At 37.5% G+C, this 19,616-nt stretch overlaps 2 protein-coding genes across 2 annotated transcripts; one reads left to right on the top strand and one right to left on the bottom strand.

Annotated features, from left to right (window-relative positions):
• Positions 1-5,567: 5,567 nt before the first annotated feature.
• Positions 5,568-14,952, bottom strand: LOC122055824 (E3 ubiquitin-protein ligase RFI2-like). The gene is made up of 6 exons (XM_042617462.1): positions 14,609-14,952; positions 12,004-12,173; positions 11,639-11,697; positions 7,057-7,085; positions 6,609-6,981; positions 5,568-6,377 (listed from the first exon to the last, which is right to left on the bottom strand). Exons 1-6 carry the CDS (start codon positions 14,751-14,753, stop codon positions 5,930-5,932), a joined length of 1,224 nt encoding a protein of 407 aa, XP_042473396.1. The 5' UTR covers positions 14,754-14,952; the 3' UTR covers positions 5,568-5,929.
• Positions 14,953-15,929: 977 nt separating this feature from the next.
• On the top strand, positions 15,930-19,237 carry LOC122055822 (lipoprotein NlpI-like). Its single transcript, XM_042617461.1, has 8 exons — positions 15,930-16,238; positions 16,332-16,398; positions 16,486-16,525; positions 16,746-16,878; positions 17,159-17,230; positions 18,387-18,467; positions 18,766-18,827; positions 18,917-19,237. Exons 1-8 carry the CDS (start codon positions 15,957-15,959, stop codon positions 18,981-18,983), a joined length of 804 nt encoding a protein of 267 aa, XP_042473395.1. The 5' UTR covers positions 15,930-15,956; the 3' UTR covers positions 18,984-19,237.
• The last annotated feature ends 379 nt before the right edge of the window (positions 19,238-19,616 follow it).

Genomic DNA, 19,616 nt, shown 5'->3' with positions numbered 1-19,616 from the left:
AGTTTCCTATGCTTCTCGACAGTTGAAGGAGCATGAGAAGAACTACCCAGTTCATGATCTGGAGTTAGCTGCCATCATCTTTGCTCTGAAGCTTTGGCGACATCATTTATATGGTATTACATTTGAGATTCTCACTGATCATAAGAGTCTCAAATATATTTTCACTCAGAAGGAGCTTAATCTCCGGTAGAGGAGATGGATGGAGTTCCTGAAGGACTACGATTGTACCATTAGCTACCACCCGGGGAAAGCTAATGTGGTTGCAGATGCACTCAGCAGGAAGTCCAGAGGGACTTTGGCTCGCCACCGAGTTTCAGTTACAGATTTGGTTCAGGGTTTCTCTGAGTTAGATCTCGAGGAGCAGGGACCAACAGAGCAGGGTATTCTGGTTACCATGGTTGCTCAGTCGTCGATCAGGACGAGGATCCGAGAGGCCCAGGCCAGTGATCAGCATTTGCAGTTTATTGGCAGTCAGATAGCTTCCGGGCAGCAGACCGAGTTTACACGAGACGAGGAGGGTATTATATACTTCCGAGGCAATTATGCGTACCTCAGTCTCATCCGGTCTTACAGGAGCTACTACAGGAGGCACACCGCTCTCGATTTACGATCCATCCAGGCGGAACCCGTATGTATCGAGACTTGAGGCGTTCCTATTGGTGGAACGGCATGAAGAAAGACATCGCGGATTTCGTAGCTAGATGTCTTGTTTGTCAGCAGGTGAAGGCTGAGCACCAGAGACCTGCAGGATTACTTCAGCGGATTCCTATTCCTGAGTGGAAGTGGGATCACATTACCATGGACTTTGTGGTAGGGTTGCCGAGGACACGACAAGGCCATAACGCGATTTGGGTAATCGTTGATCGATTAACCAAATCCGCACACTTCTTAGCGATCCGGAGGACTGATCCCCTGGATCGATTGGCAGATTTATATTGCCGGGAGATCATCAGATTACATGGTGTTCCTTTGACTATCATTTCGGATAGAGACCCCCGGTTCACGTCTCGTTTCTAGTAGAGTCTGCAACAGGCCTTGGGCACACAGCTCCATTTCAGTACAGCCTTCCATCCACAGACAGATGGACAGTCAGAGCGGACCATTCAGACTTTAGAGGACCTGCTGAGGTCATGTGTTATGGATTTCGGAGGCAGTTGGGAGGACCATCTGCCGTTAGTAGAGTTTGCCTACAACAACAACTTTCATTCGGCTATCCAGATGGCACCGTTTGAGGTGTTGTATGGTAGACCTTGTCGGACACCCGTCCTCTGGGATGAGGTTGGAGATGCCCAGTTGTTGGGACCTCATAGAGTTCAGCAGGATGCAGAGTTGGTCCGTACTATCAGACGGAGGATGTCAGAGGCGCAGGTCTGCCAGAAGAGTTACGCTGATCGGAGACGCAGACCACTAGAGTTCTCTGTTGACGACCATGTATTTATGAGAGTTTCACCCACGAAAGGGGTGAAGAGATTTGGCCTCAGAGGTAAGTTAGCTCCGCGGTATATTGGCCCTTTCGAGATCTTGGAGAGGATCGGAGCGGTAGCTTACCGACTGGCACTACCACCGTCCCTGTCAGGCGTTCACGATGTATTCCACGTATCTATGTTGAGGAGATACATACCTGACCCGACACATGTGCTGGCAGATATCCCAGTTTCAGTTCAGCCTGACATTACTTATGAGGAGATTCCGGTACGGATTTTGGACCGAAAAGAGCGTCAGTTGCGGAACAAGACTATCCGGCTGGTTAAAGTCGGATGACAGCATCATTCGGACGAGGAGGCTACTTGGGAGCTCGAGGATACGATCCGAGCTCGATATCCCCATCTTTTTACTTGAGGTATGTGATTCAGTTTACTGTTCAGCATTTATACTTTCTGTCTATTGTTAGTACTTGCTGATGTTAGATAACGAAATTTGGGGACCAAATTTTTATTAGTGGGGAGAATGTAAAATACCGAAAATAGGCGAATATTAATAAGGGAATTTTTCGAAATTTTTGAAAAAATTTCGAGAATTTTTCGGAGCTCGTATGGATGAGTTAACGGGGATAAAATTTAGGTTCTGGGAAAGCCTGTTTAGGCTACCCATTTATATGAGAAAAAGTTTACTTTTTCCTTTATTTCTCTTTTATTTCTTTTGTTTACTTCTTTTTCTTCTTTCCTCCGTTTTCTCTTCCTTGCCAAACCCACGCGCGCCCGACTCCTTCCCCGTGCCCTAACCGGCGCCGCACGAGCGATTCCCCTTTTATTCCTCTCTTCCCCGAGTGCACAAAGCCCGTGCCAACACTTCTTCTTCATCCTCTCCTCTGTCTCCCGAATTTTTTTTCTCCCTCTCCACAGCCGAGTGACCTTGTGCCCTAGCGAGCCACGAGCCTCCACTTTTCTCTTCTTCTTCCCGTCCCCGACGCGAGTTTTGCTTATGCCCTAGTGCCGACCAAGATTTTTGTTTCACCTCTCTTCCTTTCTTCTGGCAGAGCAAGAGCCGACCGACTGCTCTACCTCCCGATCGTCGGCCATTATCACTCGACTACCACTGTGCTTTGCCGCCGCCGCCGACTCTTGACCCGAGCTACAACCGAAGCTTCTTTTCATCTGCCCTAGCTTCGTGCCCTAGTTTGGGTCCACTTGATTGGCAGTGCCAGCCAAGGTGTAGCCGATAGAAATCGAGCACCCCAGGTCTGCTAGTTCTGTGCCCTATCTGCCGGCCACCCGTTTTTGGTTTCAACCGGTTACTGTCTACTGGCAGAGAGGAAAAGAGACTAGGGTAAGGCAGGTGGTGTTTTGTTTTCCAAATTTTCGTGCTGGTGGATTAGTTGATCATATTTGTTTCTGCTTTCCAGCAGCAACTCTGCTCTTGGATCCGGCAGCCACCTTCCAGCGGCTACCTTTCTCCGGCAGCAACATTCCTGCTGAGAAGTAAGGTAAGGTTTAGGGTTTTTGAGCTTCGTGTATATTGATTAGGTTATGTTGGGAATTGGTAGATTGGATTAGATTTAGATTTTTTTTTTAATCTAATGTTATGATTAGGGTTAAAGGAAATTAACCCTAGCTAATCGTTGGGTTTAATTAGGAAGGTCGAGATTATGGTTTAGGGTTTTCCCCTAAATTGTTCTTAAGGATTTTTATTTAGCTATTCGTTTCATTTGTAGCTAAATAAAATGTATGTTTGATAACACAGGACTCTGATTCGAGACGGTATCTTGACGAGTATCTCGATGTCGGATTTGGACATTCTTATTGGAGGCGGGTACTTTTGACTTTATGTCGTTTGATATACATAGTAGTGAATTTAACAAATTGCATTAATTATGTTCCTCATTCTGTTTCGGTTAATCACTACCCAAAACTTGTTACATGCTTGATTGATTGATTGCTTGGTTTGCATCTCATGTATACTTTACCTGTTTATACATGCTTGTAGGGGTAGTGGTATACCATGTTCAGGACCTAGATTATATACCTTATCTGATCTGTGTACCGTTGTTTTGATTCATTGACTTATGATGCACTTTCTATATATATACATGGTTTAGCTCAGGATATTTTGTGGTTAGTGCCATGCACCATTTGCATGATTACATGCTGTGCGATAGTCCGCTCCATTATTGTTGAGCACATCGCCAGTTACATGGATCTGCACATACCACCACTCATGGGTTAGTGGTCGATTCAGGCAGAGTGTGTTGCAGCAGGGACTTTGTTTGGCTCCGTTGGTCCGCTCATGGGTAGTGTGACACAACGTGTTAGCCGACAGGGATTCCTCCCCGTCATCGTGTACCGGGAGTTGAGAGCATTGCGCTCCCCCATTTATGATTTGGGGTAGGAGGATAGGTGTACTCCGACAGCATCCCGTCCACTCGGTCACTCATAAGGAGTAGTGACGACAGAGTGCACGGTTGTCACAACTCTACCCACTCGACCTCACTATTGTGTGTGAGATGATCGACTGGCGTCAGGGGTGGCCAGGACGCATCATTAGCATCATATGCATGATGCATTTATTGCTTGTGTTTGTGTTTGCTGCATTTATATGCTGCATATTGTTTGGATACCTATGTTTGACATGCATACAGGATTTCCATATCACTCGAACTGTTTGTCCTTATACCCAGGTCTTGATTAGTACAATTTTTCTCCTGTTTACTTCAGATGCATTTTTATCTTTCTTATATCAGGAGACTGTACGCATGATTAGTGTTAGGAGTTATTTCCCTACTTTGTATATCAGTTGTACCTGCTGAGTGTTGGACTCACCCCGCCTCCATTGTTGTTATTTTTTTCAGGTTGATGCTGTCAGGAGAGAGTTCCAGTCGCTAGTCCCCTGCTGACCACGAGGGCTTAGTAATCTTTTAGTTTTCTTCTTTATTAGTCTATGTTCAGACTTATTCTGTTTTTTTTGATACTATGGATTTTTGATACTATGGATCTGGTATGAATTTTATGCGTCGATGGTTTTTGGTTTTTGGATGTGTCTTGCTACATACCTGCTTGGACGGCAGAAGAGGTGAGTTTATCGGATTTGTGCTTTATGAGTGTAGTTGAGTAGGGTGGATTTTGAGTGTTCTTATTATTGCTTATTAAACTGCGTGGAATGTCTGTGTGTTGTATTTATTTATTTTTATTATTCCAGCCGTATGTGGTTGAGGTATATGGATATGTAGAAAGTTTCAGATTATCCGCCGTATAGGGGAGATGCTGCCGAAATTTCTTCGGACATGTACTCCTACAGGGTGTGACAATATTGATCTGGATTTGGAGGCCTGAACCTGTTTTAGTTCGCGGTTAAACCACTTAGTCTCGATTATTTAGAAACGAAACTGTCTACATGAGACTCAAACAGCAATGCTTGTTTGATCAAAGACTAAGTTGAAGGAATGTGGGATGAGTCAGAACATGGGCGAAATGAGACCGGACGGACCGACTCAATGGTCATAGAATAGCAATTGAATCAAATTTGGAACTGATTCAGTTTTTCTTCTAAGACAAGAACATGAACTAGTTATAACTACAACAATTGCGGGGCACTTAAAGTTGACTTTCAGATTTTCTAAAAGATATGCTTGTTTCCATTCTACTCCTTCCACGGACCGCTGTAATTATGCATTCAAAGAATAATATCACTGAGATGCTGAATTTCAAAAATCATCACTATAGCAACATCACAGTAATGTTGTTTCTTTGAATACAACACCATAGTGGCTGACAGAAGAAATAAAATAGAAAACAAACGAGAAATCTGAAAGTTAAATACGGCTTTTGAGAATTCTATAACTTTAATTATGCCCTTTGGTTGCCGATATAACTGAGTTATCAAAATTTTCAGATTTAGAAATAATAGCGATTTATACTGCTCCCCAAGTACTGAAGGAATGCAAATGAAAGCAGTACGGATTCACTTCCAGCTTCATCCTCGGAGGCCAGCAAACTAGTTTTTTTAATATCACTAAAATGTTAACATTTCATGACCTAGATAATATCAAAATGATGCATTGAGTGAAAAAAAAAAAAAAATCTCGCTGCAATGATACTTCTAATTGACATTCCAGATCTAGACAAAATATCCACTTCTTGAACAAAGATTCTCTAGGCATTCAATACGAGATAGCAATGAAATAATGTCACAGGAAAACTTGCATGTAAGCTTTGGATGCATCTTCCCAGAATGAAAATGGGTGCATGTTTTAAGCTTATGGGGGCCCTCTCTCCCCTTACACTTGGAACAATTTCACCAGATTATTTTGGGCATGCCATTCTAGACATCATGCATCTTACCATCAACAATTGACATGTTTGCATAGGTAGCAAAGATTATAATTCAGCAGCAGTTCAAACCAAATTTACTGTATTCCCGGTCAGCGGGAAAGCTTAATTTAAGGGGAGAGTTGAGAATGCCAAATAGTTAATCTTCAAGAAATGCCAATTTCGGTTCACATCAATGATAACATACGTGCCGGAGGTATTGTCGGGTTGTACCCTGCTTGCACTGATGATGACCTCTCGGGACCATTGTGCAGCGGCAAGAAGGCCATCCGTGAGTTAGAGTCTAATGCACTGTTGGGCTGTGGGAAAGAGCCCCAAGCAGTAGGCTCCCTGTCATGAGGAGAAAACAGATGTGTCGCTACAGACTCACGCTCCCATAAACGGTGGTGATTTCGAATTCCCTCAGCATCTAAAGGAATGGATGATATCAGGAAAGGGACGCACTGGTCGGCCAGATTGAGACCCCTCGGGTTCACAGGTTGTGGCATACTTGTTCCGTGCACATTTTGAGAATTTTGTCGTTGGAAAACTTCATGAAGATTGAGATGGTTTCGAAGGAATGGTGGAACCATGGAGGTGGCAGAGGAGTTGGTGGGACTAGATCTCAAGCCATTTCTGGAGGAAAACAGAAAAGTGTTCATATTAAACAAACTTGAAGCATATTGAAAGCATGCATGATGATGGTAAAATTTCATTCCACTATTAGGCAGCCAAGATGTCAATTGATGCCTGCTGAAAGGTTCCTCAATGACCATCATGCTGATAACAGGATAACTTCTAGATGTACATAAAGAAACAGCACAATGGAAAATGGAAAATGGAAAATGGAAAATGGATGCAACTCACCCATGACTGAGAACAAAGGGATGGAAAAGAGAATCAGCAGTAGGTAAACCATCTGCATCGTGCCTGGAAAAATGAGATGCTGGATCAGCAAGGTTAACATGTGCGTTCAGCGAGTAGGATGGATGATGGCGATGTTCCCAACCACGGTATGGTAAATTACTTGCAGCCATCATGTGTGTGTGAATATCTCTTGGTCTAGAGAAATAACTCCACTGTTGGTGATATCCAGGACCATCAGGTATGGTTTCAAATGACTGATTGGAGGAAGAAGGCTGGGGTGGTTGCATGTAAGCTACAAAAGGGCATGAATGTGATGACGACATGGTCGGCTGATTCTCTGAAATAATAGCATGATATCCAAAAGAATCACGAACTGCAAAACCACAAATTTGCTTCGTTACGCAAAGTTACTTAACAAGTCATCAACTTGATATTTGCATCGACTTACAAGGAGCAGCTGCAGAAGATTCACCTTCCCTATAACAAAATAGAAAAAGGCAAGTAAGGCGACAAATGCAGATAAATGTTCCCAATGGAGCATATACAAGCACTTCTCTGACAAAGTACTTAAAAGAATTGCACGTTTTTGTGAAAAAGACAGCTTAATGATGATGATAATGACCATTATGGGTCATTAAATAACCATGATTTAACACCCAGGTAAAATAGAACATGATTTCTGAAGTACTTGTCCCCTTTATCAACTTAAGCAAGTAGTTTAGTACATGAAAATCTATTTGTCCACGATACAACTATCTGGATGATCTAACATAATAATAAAAGGCAGCATTATGGCAAATTCAAATCTAATGTCACTCAAGTTGTCACATATACTAGAAAGGAATCGTGTCACTTATTATAACGAGAAAAAAGGTTGACTCGTTAACTAACATATGGAATTTGCAGTAAGCGCACCACATGTTCATAAATCATGAGAGAATGCCCCTAAAAGATGCAATTGCAATTTATTTTGCAAATGTAATGTCAAAAAAAAGCAGTCTAGTAAGTACTATGTACCTAACAAGATTTATTTGCCTAGATTTATAATTTCTGATAGGACTTTATTTTTGATTTTCTCTCTCCATTTTAGCATAAAAGAAGCCAAGACTAAATGTTAAAAATCAAAAGGGCACCTCTTATCATAGTTTTCGTCAAAGGGGAGCCCCTTTTTCAAAAATATCAAAACAACAGCTATGGTCATAGTTGCTATAATGTGTTAAAGTAAACAAGCTCAACTATTTCAAAATTATTGCATAGAACACTCTTATATCAAAAATTTTTTTATCAACTCGGTCAAATTATTCAAACTTAATCAACTTGGTCAAAATCACTTTAACATTGTTATAGCAACTACGGTCATAGCTACTACAACTTGTATAAAGTGATTTTGATATATCTGAGTGATTTTGATTAACTCAGTATAGAGTATTTTGATATAACAATGCTCAATGTTTTGTAGTTTAGCCATGTAAAAGAAATTTTGGTTCATATTATAAAAGCTTCGGTCATAGTTACTACACCAACGCTGAAATAAGTATATTTTTGGGATGAAAAATGTGAGATGCCCTTTTGACAAAAAAGATGAAAAAATGACAACGTATTTGTTCTGTAATCCAAATAGCTATAACTTCTTTTTTCCATAAGAAAAAACTAAATAGCTAATTCCACTATTATCAAAATATCCTGCATTGTTCAACATTTTTCTTGGTTGATCAAATGTGAATTCAAAAACAAAATGAATCTACCATTCTAGGGCATTATTTAGCGTAATGATCCTAGAAATATCTGTATTTTTTCAGTTTTTTTAGTCCAAAATCAAGACAATAATTTATGCTCTATATCTGTATTAATGTACTCCAAATAATTGACGCACATGGTTTCTTCTCATTGCCATTGTGATATGGTTGTGGTGGTTTTCCAAGTCATTAGAAGAACAAACTAGAAACATTTTCTGTAAAGAATTCAAATTTTTTTTTTTATCAAAGGCTACTTAATTATAGCTAAGCATGTCAATGTTAACTTGATCAAACCTGGAATCCAAGAAAAAAATATATTCCTTGTATGCAAAACAAGATCAAACCTACATGTTGCATCATCTATACAACAGTTTGTACCTACATGACTATGCCCCGTCACATCCATTGCCAAGCTAAACATGCTTAACTAGGATTCAATACTTAAACTAATAAAAGATATAAACATAGAATGGTAAAAAAAAAACATTGATCACTAAGGCCATGCACAAATTTAGACTAATGCATTGAGGATGCAGTTATTAATTACCAAAGCAATAAAAACAGCACTATTGATATGGTTTTGCATAAATACAATGACGATTGACAAAATGAGATTCATGATTTCATGTAGCTGACCCTAAGGGTGCGTTTGGTTGGGGGTTATTCTTGATAACCTTGGGCACCCATCCAAGGTTATCAATAAAAATCCTGTTTGGTTTAGGTAATCGATGATTCCCGAGTAATGGTCCATGCCCAATACGTCAGCAAAAGGGGCATGCAACTAGGAATCGGAAACCTCGGAAAACTGAGGTTTTTCTTGATTCCGGGGTTATCGATTTTTTTTTACCCAAAATACCTTCGGATAAGAGAAAAATGTGACAAAAAAATAAAATGTAAAGAAAAAAATGAAAAATATAAAAAATAAAATAATAAAAAATTGTAAAAAAAAAAGTAAAAAATAAAAAATCATTAAAAAATAATAATAAAATGGTAAAAAAACTTTAAAAAATAAAAAATTTAAAAAATAGAAAAAACATTAAATTTTTTTAAAAAGACAGAAAAACATAAAAAAAATAGAAAAAACGTAAAAGTTTTAAAAAAGTAAAAAATAATAAAAAATGTTAAAAACATTAAAAAATTTAAAAATAGAAAAAAGTAAAAAACCCTAAAAATTAAAAAACCTAAAAAAAAAAAAAAAAGTAAAAAATAACTTAAAAAAATAAAAAAAAAATGGAAAATTAAAAAACATTAAAAAAACAAAATAAAAAAATATATATAAATAAAAAAAAAGTGAAAATATAGTAAAATATAATAGAGTTTAAATAATAATAATAATAATAATATTATTATTATTATTATTATTATTATGTATAGTTGGTTTTGTAACTAAGGGTAATCTAGTAAAATATTAAACTAGATTATTCATTAAAATCTTCAAACAAACATATTTTTATTGCATTACCTAGATTGAACCAAACAACATTTGATTATATTTTATTCCCCATAACCTTAGTTATGTGATTACCTGGTAATCACATAACCAAGGTTATACATGATAACTTGAACCAAACGCACCCTAATAGTTGAGGATGATAACTAATGTCAAAGACAGTACTGTGGTTAAAGAAAACGAAGTTGCATGGAACCAGAAGCACAGATAAGGCAAATCTTGACTGGAACAATGACATGATACAATTGAAGATTACAACTGGGTAAGTAGGGATGTCAAAAATGAACCCGTCCCGACGATCCGACCTGAGTCAACTTGAAAAAAATCAGATTCGGGTTGGGGATTTTCGGATTCAGATTGTTGGGTTTTTGGGTTGAAAATTTTCAGGTTGGGTTCCAGTAAGGTTTGGGTTGTCCCGAGTTGGCCCGAATTTAGGTTTAGTGGATTTTTTGAAGTTAAATTAAATTTTATTTTAAAAATTAAGATGCTTTTATGTATATTAATATCAATGTTAATATGATCCAGTATTGAGATAAAAATGAAGGATTTTATGGAAAATAGCCAAAAAGTCATTTTGAATCGGGTTATTCGGGTCGGGTTTGGGTTGGTCGGATTCAGGTTTAGGAGTTTCGGGTTGTATTCGGGTTCGGGTTGAGATTTTTCTTAAAAAGGATTTCCAACTCAACCCACCTGAATTGACACCACTATGGGTCAGGGAGTTTGTAAAACTGAGATATCGGCATGTGCCAGTGAATCAAGCTTACACATAGTAAAGTAGGTTAGCAGGAAAGGGTAAGGAAGGTCCCAATGTTTTGCTTCGAATATTGCTTGGTTACACTGTGATATTTGTTTTCTTTTCAGATGTGCTCTTCTTAGGCTTTGCAGCTCTGTTCCACTATTTTTTTTTGCCTATATTGTTTCTTGAACTGGCTAACACTTCGACCAACAAAGTTGGTTAATTGTAGTTGTATCATACATTGTTTTCCTTATCCTAAGCGGCAACGGACGATCATAGAAATACCTAGAAACTCCTCTTGTCTTTATCCTATTAATATCCTGTTGATGATATCTCCACAAATATCCTTGTTGAGTAACATATTCACTTATATATAGAATTCTAGGTGCATTGATTTTGTGTCGTTCACTCAATCCCACTTAATTACCACCTCACTTACTTTCCCATTGTTGGAAGTACATCACATATATCTAGTTTTAAATGTACTTCCATAGAAACTAAATTTTCATCAATCAGCACAATATCATTTGCAAGTAAGAATCATCAATAGGGCTTCTCTTGAATATGATTGGGTAGTTCATGTAGCACTAACAAAAATCATAAACAAATTCTTCTTTTTTTCTCAATAATATTGCATCAGTGTTCTTTGTTGACAAATAGCATCCATTATAACTTTCCAAGAATCAGCCAAATTAATTTTTAATACATTAAAATAATTCCCCTGATAGATTGAACAATACTAACTAAAACATTTTTTTATAAATTATTTTTATAAATTGATATTAACAAACACTTCCACCCTTCACAAAGTTCTTCTTAAAAATTAAGCAAAATATATCTTAACATCTTAAAATCTTTGAAATTTGAACAACTATATCATATGACCTAATAATTTGCATACTTTTATCTTCTTGCTTCTTTATCCTCATTCAATCTAAATATCTGATATCTTTCAACATACCAAACTTTTCAATCAGAAAAGCTATATTGCCAAAAGAATACATATATAAAAATAAAGAAAACTAGAAACAAAAATGGATTATTCCAAAACATAAGTAGTAACATGAATCATATAATGTATAGAGATTGAACAAAATGCAGAACTTACTCAAACAATGATGGAATTCTTGCCGAGTCACTGAACGGACACCAATGGCCTCCAACTGACTGAACAAACATAAGAAATGAAAAGAAAATGTGATGTGAGAAAACATGATAGGATGGGAAGAAAGTATACTGAAAATAGAATTGCTACTGAAGTAAAAAATCTGAAAAAAAAAACAAATGAAAAAATGGGAAAATTTGAACAAGGGAAGCCAATGCACTCAAAAAATTGTGCAATAAAAGGACTGATAATTTTTTTATTAATGAGATTTCAAGATCCTCAATTTCTAAGTCTGATGCATTATCAGAGGTTTATACAAACAAACAGTTGTGAAATTGAAGAGGCAATGGTTCAAGTTAGCAGCATACACTTTCAATGTAACTGTGATTGTAGAGATCTTCATCATGAATCAACTCGTCAATGAAGTCCGGTGGGGTTGGAAGGCAGCCATTTGCATATAGCCAATTTCCTTCTTCAACTTTTCGACAATTTGGGCATTGCATAACTCCCTTAGCATTAAATGCAGAACCAATGCAATCTGAAACAAATGATGTTAAATGGTGATAAATCTTCACTAAAAATCTTCCTGGAAGAGCCAACTTATCCAACTGCTGAAAAAGATGCTATATAGGTAGGTTAATTAAAATGAGATTATGAACAAATTATGCCAAAGGAATTAGATTGTCCACTAATCTTATCACACCAGTTAAACTACATGAAGGAGATGAACCAGAAGTTATCATTTATCCGCAGATGGTATAAAAGTGAAGCCAAACAATACAGAAGATACAGTTATAAAACAAAAACTATAATTGTGACATGAGAGTTGAAAGGTAAATTGAGCCTATGCCATTGGAATATTAATTGAGCGTATTTAAGAAAATTGGCAAAAAGAATAATCAAATTTTCAAGACTTTAAAAAATTGTACTACATGACAAATTCAAAATGCCTATACTGAACTCAGAATAAACCATCTTGCTAGAAACATAGACCATCTTCAAAGTTCTGGCACAATTCATCAAAAAGTCAAATACACACACACACACATATACATATATATTGCATGCGAAATTAAGTCAAAAATAAAATAAAATCAGAGAATGCAGGACAAGGATGAATTAGATGGATTTTATTTTTTATATTAGAAAATAAAGTAATAATAACCCATTATTAATAATTGTGTTGACAAGATAAATTTGTTTTTGTCTTAAACTTCATATCACATAAAAATTTAGCCCATTAACCTATTCTCATCACTAAACATTAACACATTCCAGCCTTGGAACTCATTCTCCATAGCTATCACCAATAAGAAAATTCAGAAGAAACTGTCAAGATAAAGTTATATGCATTTCAGAGAAAGTCAATTGCAAGAGCTTATAATTGAATGGTCAATAGTAGATTTCTGACGAAGTTTAACAAGGTCCCAATGTCCCCAAGGTTTGAGTTTTTTCATACACCATGAAAGAGAAGGGCAACCACAATAAGAAAGATGAATGATGACAACACATGGAGAGCAAAAAAAATTGCTAGTTACTAGGCTTCCTCTGAAGTAATAAAGGGAATTTTTTTGGCCAGCAATACTTACCTACTTAAATTCACCATATGCAACCCAAAGAATAGTGCACTTTGAAATCACAAACAGTTGGAAAAGACAATGCATCTACAGAGTTAGCCTTGCTCTATTGTCAATTTCTGAAACCATAAGTCTAATCGAATTGGAATTCTATTCCTAACATTGTATTTTTGCATTAGAATATGATTTCCACTAAACAAAATATGAGAAATAGGATTCTGTTATCACAAAAAACTTGGGCCTCAAATTCCGATGTGATTACTATGTTTGGGAAATAAAAGTATGAGAACGAGAATTCTATTATAGCCAAAATTTGAATGTTAACCAGATGTGAGAATTTGTGTATGGTAGTTCTTTATAAGTTGCAAGGGAAAACATCAAATATTTCAATACCCTATTATTCTAAACATATAAAATTACTTTTTTTTATTTCATGTTTTCCCTCTAAAATAAAACATAACAACTGAAACCATTATTCTCAAAAATTCCTTCCACAATCCACCATAATATGTTGCGAACAAGCTAAGTCTTTAGACTCCAACAAGTTTGACTGGCTTGTTGGTTCCTTGCCTTTGAAAATAACACAAGCTTTTTTGGATATAACTGGAGTGGAAAATTTAAAGAAGGAAGATGAAGGTCTTAGATTGTTCCTCCAAAAACTAAATTTATTAAAGGGAAACTCTTACCCTTCCATTTCCCTTTATTTTCTATTACAAATATTGAAATGAAATTCCTTTCTGATGGGAACCGGTTGCAAACCAGCTAGCTGTTTAACTCTTCAAACAGCTTCAAAGTCCCATGAAGATGATTGGTTTGTTGGTTTCTTGCCTTTGAGAATGAAGGAAATGCTTGCTTGGGCAGAATTTGGAGGACCAAGAAGGTGTTAGACTTCTTTCCTCCAGAAACTAATTTTACATGTGGGAGAACCCTTACCTTTATTTCTTATAATTTTCGGCTTATTAGCCATAATCACATCTATTTTCCTTCCCATCCTTCAATCCAAATAATAAATAATAATAATAATTTAGAAAAGGGATCGGCAGATTTTTTAAATATATGCAGATCATATAGTTTTTTTTATAACTTGCCGCTAATTTGGTTTAGAGAAGTTTCCTCAACCAATTTTTTTTCCCCCAGAAAACGGCCCTGTACATCAACTGTTAATGAAAATAAAATGCCATACACATGGAAACGGAAAATTTTCCATAAAAATAGTTCTCCATCAGAATCCAGCAGTTGCATGAAAAAAAAAAATCAAACAAAACAATTAAAAAAAACACCTTTCGATCAAATCAACGATTTTCCCCCAACGAATCATCAGAATCGGACGAGAAATTACCAGTTACAGGCAAATAAGCAAAAGAATCAAAGAGGAAGATCGCCAAGACGAACTAACCGAGATGGAATTCGTGCCCGCATTGCAGCCAGGCGATAGCCCGATCCCCTCCGCTCTTGACGACCTCGAGGCAGATCGAGCAGGCGACGCGCACAGCGTCTTCGCCTTCTTTCCCTTCCCCAACCGGCTCCTCGCGATCCATCATCGCATGCCCTAATCCTCGATCGACGAGCAAGGAGACAAGGAGCAAAATCCCTCTTCGGACCCAATCCAATCCACAAACTCTTGCCCTGCGGCCGCGCCCTAGATTTCGACCGCCACAAAAAAACGCCCAAATCTCCTCCTCTCCTTCGCTCGCAATGAAGATATCGCCGTCCCTCTCACGAGGCCGCGACTTTTATTTCGTGACCGGACAGGGGACTGCGGAGTCCGCATACAATGTTCCTTGAGTCTCCATAATCTAAACCGTTCATCTGTCCAGACGTGTCAGATGACGGTGATCCTTGCGGGGACCATAGGCTAATATATGCGGAAGCATAAAATTAGGTGCCCAGTTCAAGATTTCCTGAATCATGTGCAATATGTTAATAACACACGCCGAATCCAACCAATCACATCTGCAACTCAAAGGCGGGCCCCATAACAGCAAGGAGATTATGGGAATTGTAACGCTTAATTTAAATGCAGTTGTGGAGGGGATGAGAAAGATGAGCTGGATAGGTAACCCGTCAAATGAAGGTAAGTATTTGTTGGGGTGTCCGTTGGGTCAAAAGTCGGATCAATTTAATTAAATAATTAATTTTGATTTTTCTCATATTAACTTTTCCAAAAAAATCTAATTAACATATAAATTGAATTACTGATTAAATTATGTTTAGTTTGGATTAAGCAATTTTTCATCTAAAAATTCACAATTCTAATTTTAGCAATGAATTACTTTTTTTCCATATGAAATCATTTTCTGAAAATAGAATATATTCAAATACTATCATTTTGGGAATTTTGAAAAGAGAATTCAGTTTCAATGGAAATAAAATAATGTAACAAAATAATAGTAATATTATTTTCAATTAACACATGGAAAATAATCAATTAGCACATGCATTAATTGAATCAATTTAAAATAAAATTGACGCTGGACAATGAATTTAAAATTTATTTATGTTTATATAAATAATTTATCAATAAAATTGAATAAATTTATTTCTTACATTTTTTTGATGCATATTAATTTATAAAAGTTTACTGAGTGGAACATTATCAGTTTGATCATAAACGTTTAATTTATTTACAGTTTTAACTGAATGGGAGTCATTTAGAACACTATAAAAGTAAAGGGTGCATTTTGAAAGTTACTCTTTAAATATGCATAATTAAACGGCCGACTCGTGGAGACGATAAGGAGACGATGCTCATGCTCGCCTCACGCTCTTCTCCTGCATCAGCCGCTGCTCCTCCCTCTCCCTTCAAGCTCAGCTATGGAATCGTCGCTCCCCCGGAGAAAATCCGATCGTTCGCCGTATTTCCTACCCGAAGGCCGAGGCTTGAGGCTCTATTCCCCTCCTTTCCGTTGCCCCGCCGCCTCTTCTTCCCCACGGTTTCTGCCTCAGTTTGGGACTTCCTGACGAGTGGCAATTCCGCTCAAGATGCCTCCATTTCCGTCCGCCGAGGCATGCAGCTATTCAGAGAGGTACCCGGTCGCTATTCCTAATTCGTCGCTTGCCGTGTTTGGCGCAACGCTTTCGGTGTGTCGCTGATCCCTAGGCGCCGTCGATATGGGCAGGGGGACGTCGGTGGGTCGCTGGTTGAGTTCGATCGAGCCATTGAATTGGACCCGCGGCAGAAAGCGTGTATGCAATTAGGGTTCTTTCATTTCGTACACTTTCTCCCTTATCTCCATTTTCATCTGGTTTGATGTCCATGAAATTCTTTTTTAGATCTCTGGCAGCGTGGATTGTCTCTCTATTACGCGAATAGGTATCATATTTGTCCAAAATTGCATCTTTTTACACACCAACAGGCAAATATTTGCAATTTGTGAATTATTTCAAGAAAGTTTGGAGCTTGATGGAAGAGTTGTCGGACTAACGAACTGAAACTAATGAATGGCTTATTTATGGTTGCAATCAGAAAGATGAAGAGGTTTTATTAAATGCCTTTTTAGCTTTATTTTATTATTAATTTTTTGTGTTTGTAGATTTGAGGAAGGTGCAGAACAATTCAGGTTAGACGTTGCAGCAAATCCTAATGACACTGAGGAATCCATTTGGTGCTTTCTTTGTGAGGCTCAGCTTTATGGGCCCGAGGAAGCTCGGAAAAGCTTTTTAGAGGCAAGTTTAAAGTTTCATTGTATCGATTCAATTCTCAGGTCATCCACTGGAATCACAGTAATCTTGAATTCATTAAAAAGGATCAGATTCTTAATGTCTGAGTAAACAGCTAAAACTTTAGTACTTTGAATAACCATTTTCCAAGAGGGAAACTGTAGAAGTCTTACTGCAATTGCCTCTTCAAGACGTTTGTATCTGAAAATATAAGCTTCTACAAATATCAATCATTTTGATACTGTTTTAGCTCATTTTGAGTTTGTTCAGTGACATTTTTTTGCAGGTAGGTCGAGATCCACGGCCTGTAATGCGGGAAGCATATGATATGTTCAAAGATGGTGGAGATCCAGAAAAGGTTTGCCTAGAATTTCACTGGCTTGCTCAATCATCTTTTGCAGCATAGTCTATAACTCATTTTTCAACTCCATCTTTGCCGATTTCCAGTCTTCTATGTGATATGCTTTTAGTTAACTGTGGATCAGGATGGGTTTGCCATTACAAGTAATACTAATCTTGTTCTGAACTCAACCGGTTTTTGAAAGATCCAAACCAGTGCGCTCACGGGCGTCTGTTTTTGCTGGTTTGGTTCAGTCTGAACCAAACCAGTTTGGTTTCCGGTTCTGGTTCGGTCTGAACCAAAACCAAACCAAGAGTTTGGTTCCGCGCGTGAGGAAGGGACGCGGACGCGACACTGAGGCGCGTTTCCTCGCTAGCGAAGCAGTGCTTCGTACCTTCTCAGAGTGAATAAAAGGGGACTTGCAGCACCTCTATTCTTCACTCAAGCCTCGAGCTTTCTCCCTTCTCTGTGCGATTCTTTCTGCTTTCTTCTCGTCTTTCTTGTCCTGAGGCTTGGTCTTCCGGCGATCTGAGGTTGGGTCCGAGTGTCGCGTCCGTTTTGGAGTGCACCTACGGACGAGACGAGCGGTTGTCGGATATTGGGGGAATTTTGCCGGAGAGCCTTTGCACCGTGAGGCGGCAATAAATTCTCTAAGGACAGTCGGCGTGCCGACGCTTCAACCGGATAACTATATTCTAAACCCTACTCCTTTATTTATTTGTCTATTGCATGCTTATTTTTGTGCAAATATAATACTGTTTGTATTGCTTTATTATTTTACAACAGTATACCACACTGAAATCTCAGGCATTTATGCTTATATTCTTGAATTACTGCACAATCCCCTTGCCGTTTCTTTTTGTCTCATTAGTGCTAAAATTTCAACTAAGTGTTAGTTTATGATCACCACGCATGAGCATGAATAATTCAAATCTGACATGGCTCCATCAGTATTTATATTTGTTTCTTTTGGGCTAACATTTGAATTAAGTGTTAGCTTGTGATCACCCCACATGAGTATGAGTAATTCAAATCGACATGACTCCACCACTACTTATATTTGTTTCTTTAGAGCTAACATTTAAATTAAGTGTTAGCTTGTGATCAAAACACGAGTATGAATAATTCAAATCCACATCTCTTTAACCATAATGCATATCTGCTTCTTTTCCAGTTTTCGAAGAACTTCATCAGTGGCTCAGACAATGAGTACTTCTATGCTTCTTTATATGCCGGTCTTTATTATGAATCTCAGGTATGCAATCATAAAGCATTTCTTGTAAAATTCTTTTAGTTTGTCGACCTAAGTTGTTTATAGAGAGCTAATGAACATACGATATCAAACCTAGGTAGTTCTGCAAGACCATAACCTAATTCTTCTCTTCGAGTTTGTGTATCACTGCCTTGAGTTGCTAAGACAAAAAAAATCGAAAAAGTGAATATGCTAAGTTGGTGAACTGATGATTGGCACACCGTTCACTTTCCCCAGCTGTGTTTTCCTTTTGTAACAAAATACATTTGAAGATGATCAACTTGAGTTTTACCATATGTAGAACGATACGGATTCAGCAAGGCGGCACATCGTTGCAGCATGCCAAAGCACTTACGGGTCAAGGTTCATATACTATCCACCAGTTCATCCACTTCAATTTGGTGTTTTTCTTGATTGATCACTCAGGTAGGCTATCTTATTCCTCTGCTCAGATCAAACGACTACATGGCTGCACTAGCCAAGGTTCACTGCAGTTGCAGAGGCTGGAGCAAAAGCTGAAAGCTCTTTCGATTTCGAAGCCTATTCACTCGTGTATGTATCTATGCCAAAGGGGAAAAGGGGAAGAATGGACAAAGACTCTGCGGAGTACAAGTTCATATATTTTTTTAATAATATTGAATTCCTACAGGTTTTAGCTTTTATTTTTTATTTTTGAAAAATATATAATTTTTATTTTAGCATAACGGGACAAATGAAATTTAGACCTTATATAAATTTATGAATTTGAAAGGTTACATTGAAAATTTATCTCAGCTTAAATATATTAAGTTCAATAAACAGCAGAATAACCTTTAATATTGCATAATTTTCCCCTTTAATATTGCATAATTTTCTCCGGAGCTATGGTGGAGCGCTCTGATGCTCTATTTATATGAAGAAGTGGATAAAATAAAAATAAAAAGGGAAAGAAATCTTTTTCTCATGTTGTGTAATTTTTATAATTTAAAAAAATTATATACACGATGTAATTTTATAAGTTAAAAAGGATATTTACATCATTTTTTTTATATATATAGTGTAATTTTATGAATGAAAAAAGATATTTGTGTTATTTTTTTATCTATTATTTTTTGTCTGATTTTGAGATGATCGATTTTAATTCATCCAATCACAAATTGTGTTTTTTTTTTC

The sequence above is a fragment of the Zingiber officinale genome, chromosome 3B, assembly GCF_018446385.1.
Source record: "Zingiber officinale cultivar Zhangliang chromosome 3B, Zo_v1.1, whole genome shotgun sequence".
NCBI classification, from domain to species: Eukaryota; Viridiplantae; Streptophyta; class Magnoliopsida; order Zingiberales; family Zingiberaceae; genus Zingiber; species Zingiber officinale.
This window is presented reverse-complemented; position numbering and strand designations above follow the sequence as displayed.

Bases quoted from the DNA above. Each gene is read 5' to 3' on its own strand.
- LOC122055822 (XM_042617461.1), top strand. From the start codon at position 15,957: ATGCTCATGCTCGCCTCACGCTCTTCTCCTGCATCAGCCGCTGCTCCT. The intron at 16,526-16,745 runs GTATCATATTTG...TTGTGTTTGTAG, and splicing joins TCTCTCTATTACGCGAATAG to ATTTGAGGAAGGTGCAGAAC. The intron at 18,828-18,916 runs GTTCATATACTA...TCCTCTGCTCAG, and splicing joins CAAAGCACTTACGGGTCAAG to ATCAAACGACTACATGGCTG.
- LOC122055824 (XM_042617462.1), bottom strand. From the start codon at position 14,753: ATGATGGATCGCGAGGAGCCGGTTGGGGAAGGGAAAGAAGGCGAAGAC. The intron at 11,698-12,003 runs GTATGCTGCTAA...ATGTTTGTTCAG, and splicing joins ATCACAGTTACATTGAAAGT to TCAGTTGGAGGCCATTGGTG. The intron at 7,086-11,638 runs GTAAGTTCTGCA...ATTTTGTTATAG, and splicing joins AGAATTCCATCATTGTTTGA to GGAAGGTGAATCTTCTGCAG.